Source organism: Ruditapes philippinarum, unplaced genomic scaffold, assembly GCF_026571515.1.
Source record: "Ruditapes philippinarum isolate M1 unplaced genomic scaffold, ASM2657151v2 ctg340_1_1_1_1, whole genome shotgun sequence".
NCBI classification, from domain to species: Eukaryota; Metazoa; Mollusca; class Bivalvia; order Venerida; family Veneridae; genus Ruditapes; species Ruditapes philippinarum.
Window position 1 is genome coordinate 359,800 of NW_026859220.1, and position 10,324 is coordinate 370,123.

Consider the following 10,324-nt stretch of genomic DNA (forward strand, 5'->3'; position numbering starts at 1 on the left):
TTGACATCAGTCTGATTTCCATTAACCGGAAGCATGTGCTCCCCAGTCTTTCTTTTCTTCCGGTCGTGTACGAAACAGTTCGTAAATTTGTTATTTGTACTAAATCGAAGATATTTACCAGATTATTCACATGATACGCATTTGTGTCACTTGACATTTGATAAAATTTGATAGAGGCACTTGTCGATACAGTTTCTTACTTAAATTTCAACCAACTCGTTCGGATTTAAAACTTTATTGTTAAAATCCCGACAATTTATTTCGTACACCGGCTTATTCTGTCACTCCAAAATCATTAACGTTGTTGTTGTTTGTTTTTTTTTTTAAGTGGGGCATATTATCCGTATGATCTGCAAACTTCTTTTTTACCCAATTCTGACGAATTGCCAAAATGGCCAAATGTTTTAAGCAAAGGACTCCCCCCCCCCCACCAAAATAGTATGTTTTTTCCCCCTAACAGAGGTAAAAATTCCCCCTAAAAACATGTAAAGTGTTAAAGAAAAATGAAAACTAATGTTGTGTTCCATCTATGTGACGGCTATTTTGTAAGCGGAATATCGTACAGTACATGTCTGCACGTTTCCGTTTGTTTTTTCCCCCAAAATCTACCGTCACATATTGGCCTTTCATCCTGTAAAAATGCTAAAATTTCAACAGAATTATGCAGAAAAAATCACAATTCCCATTAACAATTCTATTTCAAATTCAGGGCTTTTTTTCCTTCTATAACGGGCCGATATAAGGCCCCTTCACAATTCAAAATTGCACTTTATTTTCACAAAGTGGCGGAAAAAAATTCACAATTTCAAAAGAAATTAAAAAAAATATTGGGACTTTGTCTTTGAAATGCATTGTTTACCCTCAAGTTAATCATGATTTACCCCAATTTCAAGAACACAGAAATAGTTTTAATCAATTTAAATGGTTTAAGCACATGTTAAGCGGGTTAGAGTACCGACTTTAAGACATTTTCCGGTTTCATAATGTTGCTAAATGCCAAATAATATGTTGTTTTTTTTTCACAATTTTATTACAAATCACGCTTTTTATACGCCCGTTTGAAAAACGGGACGTATTATGGGAACGCCCCGGGCGGGCGGCGTCCAATTTTGTCCGGAGCATATCTCCTACATGTATGGAGGGATTTTAATGAAACTTCATAGAAATGTTCATCACTATGAGGAGCAGTGTCGCACACATGAACCAGGTCTCTAGGTCAAAGGTCAAGGTCACACTTGGAGCTCATTTAAAAAATGCTTGTCCGGAGCAAAACTTCCACATGTATAGAGGGATATCAATATTACTTGGCACAAATGTTCACCATTCAATGTTCACGGAGTGTCGCGTGCAAGATTCAGGTCCTTGCGGCCAAGGTCAAGGTCACACATAGAGGTCAAAGTTCAGATTAAAATATGAAGATGTGTATATTGACCATTTAGTCATCATTTATTGAGGGATTGTAACACAAATGGTCATTATCAAGACTATGGCTGTGATACATATAATTTAGGTCAATATATACAAGGTCAAGGTCACTAAAGATGATGAAATATCCAGATTTTGTAAATAGAATTTAATCAAAGGGCGACAACAAAGTTATTACTTTGTTCATAAATGACTTACACAATTACTCCCCTTGATCTTACTTTCACTTTCAATTCTAAAATAGAATTTAATCAAAGGGCATAAAATAATCCTCTTTCTTGGACTTGAGTATGTTCTAAAGAATGTAACATTTATTTACACATGTTTCATTCATTGGTCTAGATTCTTAACTGTGATAACTATGGTGTTCTGTAGACTTGGTATTTGTTCATAAAGATCATACAGTAATTACCTTATCAAATGTATACTTCCACATGCAACTGGAATTGTGAATGTTTCTGCAGAAAAACGGACAAATTTTCATTTGTCCCATATTTTCGCGATGCCGATTTTGTTAAATAAAAACATCACCAAAAAGGAAGCTTTGTTTTGTTCAAAGGTGTGGTGTAACAATTTATATGCTGTTTATAAATTAAAATAACTTAAATAATAGTTACATTAATTGAGATGGGGATATATGCCAGTATGTGTTGGTCACAATGAATTTTACCTAAGGGGGGGGGGGGTGGAGTGAATATTATGGTACAAATTTATGTACCCCCTGAATTTTTATTTTACCCCCAGTTTTCAAAGGTAAGGGGTAAAAATACTCTCAATGAAAAATAGAAGTGGGAACACTGATGAAGATGTGTATATTGACCATTTAGCCATCATTTATTGAGGGATTGTAACACAAATGGTCATTATCAAGACTATGGCTGTGATACATATAATTTAGGTCAATATATACAAGGTCAAGGTCACTAAAGATGATGAAATATCCAGATTTTGTAAATAGAATTTAATCAAAGGGCGACAACAAAGTTATTACTTTGTTCATAAATGACTTACACAATTACTCCCCTTGATCTACTTTCACTTTCAATTCTAAAAATAGAATTTAATCAAAGGGCATAAAATAATCCTCTTTCTTGGACTTGAGTATGTTCTAAAGAATGTAACATTTATTTACACATGTTTCATTCATTGGTCTAGATTCTTAACTGTGATAACTATGGTGTTCTGTAGACTTGGTATTTGTTCATAAAGATCATACAGTAATTACCTTATCAAATGTAAATACTTTCTCATAGAAATTTAATTATATTTTAATTTTCAAGTAAATATCAGTTCAGTTCTCCTACATGTATGGAGGGATTTTCATGAAACTTCATAGAAATGTTCACCACTATGAGGAACAGTGTCGCGCACATGAACCAGGTCAAAGGTCAAGGTCACACTTGGAGCTCATTGAAAAATGCTTGTCCGGAGCAATACTTCCACATGTATAGAGGGATTTCAATATTACTTGGCACAAATGTTCACCATTGTGAGGCGGAGTGTCGCGCGCAAGATTCAGGTCCTTGCGGCCAAGGTCAAAGTCACACATAGACAGTGTCTATTCTAGGAATTGAAAAATAGGGGTGATTTTCCCCCCTCTATTTAAAAAAAGGGGGCGATTTTCAAAATTAAGGGGTGCCAATATAAACTGCCAATGTTAAATCGTCTGCATTAAGTTTACACTGAGGCGTACAACCGATAAAATAATTAAAATGATAATATTTATTTAAGGCAGCAGAAGTTGTCCCCCCTTAATTTTAAAACGAAAACAAATTATTACAGAACTGCCGCGATTGATTATAAAGGGATTGGCAATACAAATAATCGACCTATCTTTCACGTCTAGATCGTAGCCAAGCTATGAATTGCCTCATTTTTCTTGATTATTTACTACACTTAAATGGCGCCCAACTGTCAGACCTAGCACACTAGTTCCGGTTGATACGGAACATTCCGTTAATTTCCGTCAACTCACATACCAGTACCATACGGTACTAAATTATTATAATTAGCTTACAGTTCCTCCCTTCGGTTTTCGGTGTAAATGTAAACAAAACAACCAAATATAATTCGGGATGGAAGTTTTACGGTTTTATTAACTTTTTTTATAGAAGGGCGATTTTCACGCACATGATTTTGAATTGTGCGCGATCTCTGAAATACTAGCGTGAATCGCGCAATCGCGCATCCTAGAATAGACACTGCATAGAGGTCAAAGTTTAGATAAAAATATGACGATGTGTATAGGGACGATTTAATCATCATTTATTGAGGGATTGTAACACAAATGGTCATTATCATGACTACGGCTGTGACACATGTACTTTAGGTCAATATATGCAAGGTCAAGGTCACTAAAGATGGTGAAATATCCAGATTTTGTCTGGAGCATATCTCCTACATGTATGGAAGAATTTTTATAATACTTTATGGAAATGTTCACCACCATGATATGTATTGCTCCATGCATGATCCAGGTCAAAGGTCAAGGTCACACTTAGAGCTCATTGAAAAACGCTTGTCCGGAGCAAAACTTCTACATTCATAGAGGGATTTCAATATAACTTGGCACAAATGTTCACCATTGTGAGGCTGAGTGTCGCACGCAAAATTCAGATCCCTGCGACCAAAGTCAATGTTACACATAGAGGTCAAAGTTCAGATAAAAATTTGAAGATGTGTATAGGGACCATTTAGTCATCATTTATTGATGGATTGTAGCACAAATGGTAACTATCATGACTACAGGTGTGACACATTTAATTTAGGTTAATATTTGCAAGGTCAAGGTCACTGGAGATGATTAAATATCCAGATGTTGTCCGGAGCATATTTTCTACATGCATAATGGAATTTTAATGTTACTTTATAGAATTGTTCACCACCATGAGACGTAGTGCCCTGCACATGAACCAAGTCTCTAGGTCAAAGGTGAAGGTCACAGTTAGAGCTCATAGAAAAACGCTTGTCTGGCGCAAAACTTCTACATGCATAGAGGGATTTCTATATAATTTGGCACAAATGTTCATCATTGTGAGGCTGAGTGCCGTGCATAAAATTCAGGTCCCTGCGACCAAGGTCAAGGTCACACATCCTGTGCATATCTTCCCTACTGATTTGTTTTAAGGTTCATTTAACAACACAGTGCCAAGAATAAAAACTTGCTTGCTAGATAACACTTATCCATATTCCATAATGCCCCCATCTCCATCTAAAGCTTTCGTAAACGGGCGTATTTTGTGACTATGGCACCCTTGTTTCACAATATGAACAGGTCCAGGCCCCTTCACAATTTTGACAAAAAATGCCCTGAAATTGCTTATTCATGAAATCATTTTTTTGTCTTCAAAAATCAACCACGGTAAATTTTACTGTAAATTACAAACTTGTAAGTTTTGTTTTCATGATACTTTATGAAATAACTGATGGAAAACGATCTTATAAGTTATAATAAACAATCAATTTAATTTTTTTATAATTTACATCAGCAACAACTAGAATTGTGGATGTGTAAACAGAAAACAAACAAATTTTCATTTGTCACATATTTTTGCGATGCTGATTTTTACGATTGTTTTACAAAGTGTAAGGTGTTTACTGTTAAAAACTTTTCTACAAATCTTATCAATCACTTCTGAACAGTTTAGTTTTACCTATTTGGGATTTTTAAAAAAAAATAATATGCAAGTAAATAAAAAACAGCTTATATTTAAAAAAATTTATTTGATATTTGATCATAAAAGAAGAGGAAAATTTCCCCCATACACTAAAATTCCCCCTGCTGAGGGTAGCGACCCACTTCCCCCAAATTGGATTGAGGGCCCTGAAACCAACAAACGAGATGTCAATAATAATAGGAGGAATAACTTATTGAAAAGTCATTTCTAATTCAGCTTGATTATTACTGCGTCATAGAAAACGCGCTTCAAAATTTTGTGTATTTTTTGTGAAGAAATTGGTCAGTCTCCGCTGCTTTGGAGCAGAAGACAGTTAATTCTTACGCGGAATATGACGACAACAAAATAAATAATTTTGTCTGGGTGCTTTCAATATATACAGTATTTAGGGATTTTATTTGGCTTATTTTATAGCCGATATTAGGTCATATTCCCAATTGAAAATAGTATATTATTTTCCCAATCCACAGGAAAAAATTCCCTATTGAAAAGTTACAAAATAAAAATATTGAATACCAAGTTTAAAAAAAACTTTGAAATAAGAGCTTCTTCACTGTTGTGGTGTTTAAATGTATTGCAGATGCCATCCTAGACAGTTACTCTTTGTTTTCATTCTATTGCTGCAAAATTTAAGTCATTCAAATTTTCCCAATTTTTAACAAAACATCGTTGAAATTACCAATTCCATGGGTGTGGGTCATGTTCCCAAAATACTGGGGGAAAAAACCCTAATATTGTACAAATGCAATCGTTTTATCAACTTGTTGAAATGGGCTAAATGCCAGACCCAGTCCATTTACTCACTAAAATTGCCAGGGACAAAAGAAAAAAAGGGCTGTTAAGTCCCTGTGACGAAACATTTTTTTCTCGTTATTCGCAATTAGTTTTTGTTTCTTTCTGTTTTCGCCTCAGAGTTTCCAATAGAAACATTCTTTAATGGTTGTTCCAGTGGGTTGAGAAAAAAACTGTTGTTAAATCTTACGTGTGTAGAAACATTTTCAGAGTAATGAATTTTGAAAACGTCGATAAAACTTTATTTTATTTCACGCTATATTTTTCAAGTGAAATACAAAGTATTAATAGTGAAATAAATGTGAAATTTAACTTGTTTGCGACATTGAAATATTATAGCGTTCTTGATTTGATTGTTTTGGCATGTGCTGTTTGGTACTACATTGTGACGTCACGTAAACAACCCTATAAATGTTTGTACAGCGTTAACGACTGAATTAAAGATATTAGTGTTCTGATTCATTTTCTTTCCTTCTAGATTGTTTTCACAACAAACAACAAAAAATTGTTTTTTATTTATCAGATTTTTCAAACAAAATGGCTCCGTCAATGAGTCAGTTTGAAAATACACAGGGAGGTAATTAGAACGGCGAGTGCATTGTTGTAGAATAATGCATGCTTCTGGCCTTCTTTGTTTATATAGAAAAATTTCCGATAGTCAGGGCCTTTTTACCTTCTATAACAGAGGCCGATTTAGGGCTGCTTCCCCAAAGAAAATTTCTTTAAAATCATGCAGTTTTCCCCAAAAATTGAATTTACATCAAGTTTTTTCTTCCCCTTTTGCAAATATACAGTGTAATTTTCCCCCAAAATTAAGGGCTGGGCTGCTTCCCCAACCTGTGAAAAAAAGCCCTGATAGTGTAAGAATTTGATATCATAGTTTGATTTGTAGTTAAAATCATAGTCGGGCCCACGATAAACATTTGTACATTTTATACTGAATTGACGGTTTTACCGTTTATAGTCTGTATATCTGATTGGTGATGGTGAAATTCTTGCGTCACAAATTACAGTGAGTTTTTTCACTGCATTTTACAGCCGAATAAAGGCTGTTTCCCCTAGCTCAAAATAGGTAAATTTTCCCCTAAAATATCTCGTGCTCTTCCATTACAAGAACAATGACATAACAGCATCTGACTTATATCAGCTAAAATACAGACAGCTGTCCCTATAGACAGCCTATGCTATGTACCATGCATGTTAAAGTGAATAAACAATGAAAATTTTATAAAAATGGGTTGGTAATTTCCATTCTCATTGTTTTGGAATCTGATTTTAGGTTTCCCCTCTTTTCAGTTTTATCTCGCTATATTTTCCCCTTCGAAAAGCCACAGGTTGTTTTGAAAATTGTAAAAAAAATCACTTACTAATTTCATTGCATCGTGGCAGAAAATAGTGCACCAAAAACGGGCTTTGGCAGAAACACTGTGCAACATCAGAGTTAGAAACTTGTGGGAGTGCAACAATCTGATTTTTTTTTTTTTTTTTTTGAGATCACATACAGGATATTGCCTTGCTTCAGAGACAACTATAGCCCTTTTGAAATACTACTGTGATGCTTCAAAGTGTTTTATTTTATTGCAGGTAAAGGCATGGAGAGTTGGGATGAATCAGCTGCGCCCACTGTGGCAGAATTGCCAGAAATCAAATTGTTTGGAAAATGGTCAACAGAAGATGTTCAAGTCAGTGACATCAGTTTAACTGTAAGTATTACGATCGAACAACTGAAGGTTAAGAAACTTTTGACTAACAGTTATTAAGATTAATAAAGATAATAAATGCCAGGTATAAGCTGTAAGGAATAAATGGATATCATAATGCTTCAATTATTAGTGCATTTAAACTGCTGCAGTGGCATTTTGGTTTGTGTGGAAAAGCTTACAAGTTTGATCCCTGCTTCAGTCATAACAAAAATCAGTTTATTATTGGTACATGTAGCCATAATGAGTGTGGAGTAAGGAGTTCATTGTATAGCAGGTGCAAGTATATCCAACAATTTTGTTTATAAAATGCATCCATTTGCCTTTTTTCCCCGATTTGATAAGGTTTTTATGGGACATTTTGCTGCTACATAAAGTAAAACAGTACAGTACTGATGCATAAATCTGGAAGTCTTGTAGGTAAAATGTAGGTGAAATGTGACTTAGTACATGACAAGAAACAAAACACTTGATTATTCTAAACTAAGATATTCAATTGTACCATTGTTATAGCTTAATGTTTAAGAATTCCTATTGCAGGATTACATTGCTGTTAAGGAGAAGTATGCCAAATATCTACCTCACTCCAGCGGTAGGTACCAGGTCAAGAGGTTCCGTAAGGCACAATGTCCAATCGTTGAACGTCTTGTCAATTCTCTGATGATGCATGGCCGAAATAACGGCAAGAAGTTGATGGCTGTCAGAATTCTGAAACACGCCTTTGAGATCATCCATCTTCTTACAGGAGAGGTAATAACTATTGATGATCTTGCTTAATATTGTATTGCTTTGCTGAGTATCTCCTCAAGCTTAGCACAATAAGAAGAGTCATATTAGTTATCCATGGGTCACTAGTTAGATATTTGGTCGAGGCTTGATTTCCTCATGGCAATGAATTGTGTACATTAAGTCATTCTGTACATTTTGTATTCTCACTGATTCAGAAATCAATGTTGGATAAGTAGAGAAATACTTAATATGTAAGTTATCCAGGCGGCCTGTTAGGTGGATTAGCCTTGGAAATATGACCAAAATAATGTCATTAAAATGTAGGGAGGCTGGTTTGATAAGAACAGGTAATAAATGTTAAATCATTATGATGGATGTATTTGAATTGTCTCCCTTACAACTTACTAAGAAAAAAAACTCTTTGATATTAAAATGCTTTCGCATAACTGAAAAGTAAGTTGCACCTGTTGTTACCAGAAACAAGTAGTAAATAACTGAAAGAAATGGTCAAATAACATGTTATATAAAAGATCTGAGATATTGATTGAAAACTGTTTCTCATTTCAGAACCCTCTCCAAGTTTTAGTGAATGCCATCATCAACAGTGGACCACGTGAAGACTCAACACGTATTGGACGTGCCGGTACCGTGAGACGTCAGGCTGTGGATGTGTCCCCACTCAGACGTGTGAACCAGGCAATCTGGTTGCTGTGCACAGGTGCACGTGATGCATCATTCAGAAACATTAAGACTATTGCTGAATGTTTGGCTGATGAACTTATCAATGCTGCAAAGGTGAGACTTGTTACTGACTAGAAGGCATATTATCCTACTTAGTTCTTGCGCCATTGCGGCTTTGTAATGAAGAAATATATGATTATGATACAAGAGTGTAATTTGGTGATAATGTAGATAATATGTTGCAATACTTATGGCAATGAATACCAATTAAAAACTGAGGGAAAATACAATTAGAATCATCTCTTTAAATGTATAATTTGCTCAAATTTGATATTTGAAAATATAATTCTTGCTTTACTGCCGTAATACATTCTCTTTTTAAATGTAAAATAACCATCTTTTTAGTACACAAAGAGAAGATATGTTATCTTTAAACTCTGCTTACTGGGTAAACAATATAAATACAATGTCATTAAAAAATGGTAGTTTCTTTAAGAAAGGACCAAATTAACTTGACCAGTAATAAGGAATGCAGCTTTTCAAATAGTCTCTTACTAAAATAAGACATATTCAAGAATAAGACTTTTAAAGATTTCATTAAAATTTTTGAAATTAGAGTACTTTGTTGAATGATGGGTGTAATGTATCATTAAGCTGTATGATAGAAGTATCGTAAATTTAAAACTGATATAGTGACTGTGTTGTTCAGTGATTCAAGCAGTAGAAACCCTATTCTGACTTACCTGTAGATTTCTGTTGTAAGCTGTGTTTAACGATCCTGTAACTCGATATTTTTATGGTTTTGTATCATAAATCTAATGCTCAAGTAAGGATTTATCAATATTGTAAGTTCAAAAAAGAATTATTTGTAAAGATATTACCTAATTTACTTTTCATGTAAATAAAGGGAGGTAATTAGAAATCAATTATCGATCAAGTGTTAGCCAAAGTTTTCAATAAGAAATGAATGCATGCATAGATTTTATTGATTACTTATAATGTGAATAAACATTTGGAGTAAATATTTAACATATTTTTGGATGTTTGGAAATTGTTTTAGAAGAATAATTATACACATATATTTAAAAAGTTCACTTAAGTGTTGTTACATCCTTAATTACAACCTACAGGATCTTTAATATTATAAATATTTTGTGTTTCAGGGATCCTCAAATTCCCATGCTATCAAGAAGAAGGACGAGTTGGAGAGAGTTGCCAAGTCTAATCGTTAAATTATACATAGACTCTCATTTTACACTGCTTGTCTTAACTGGTGGTGAAAACAAAGAAAAAAAATCTCATAATACAAGTGTTGTTTTC

General features: G+C 34.2%; 1 protein-coding gene across 2 annotated transcripts; it reads left to right on the forward strand.

Annotated features, from left to right (window-relative positions):
* Positions 1-38: 38 nt before the first annotated feature.
* On the forward strand, positions 39-10,313 carry LOC132755663 (small ribosomal subunit protein uS7). Of its 2 annotated transcripts, none has more exons than XM_060746559.1 (5): positions 39-77; positions 7,479-7,597; positions 8,135-8,344; positions 8,891-9,118; positions 10,168-10,313. In XM_060746559.1, the coding sequence occupies exons 2-5, from the start codon at positions 7,487-7,489 to the stop codon at positions 10,234-10,236; spliced, it is 618 nt and encodes a 205-aa protein (XP_060602542.1). In that variant the 5' UTR covers positions 39-77; positions 7,479-7,486; the 3' UTR covers positions 10,237-10,313. The 2 variants fall into 2 exon arrangements, with proteins under 2 accessions (XP_060602542.1, XP_060602541.1); XM_060746558.1 differs by lacking the exon at positions 39-77 and adding an exon at positions 6,417-6,471.
* The last annotated feature ends 11 nt before the right edge of the window (positions 10,314-10,324 follow it).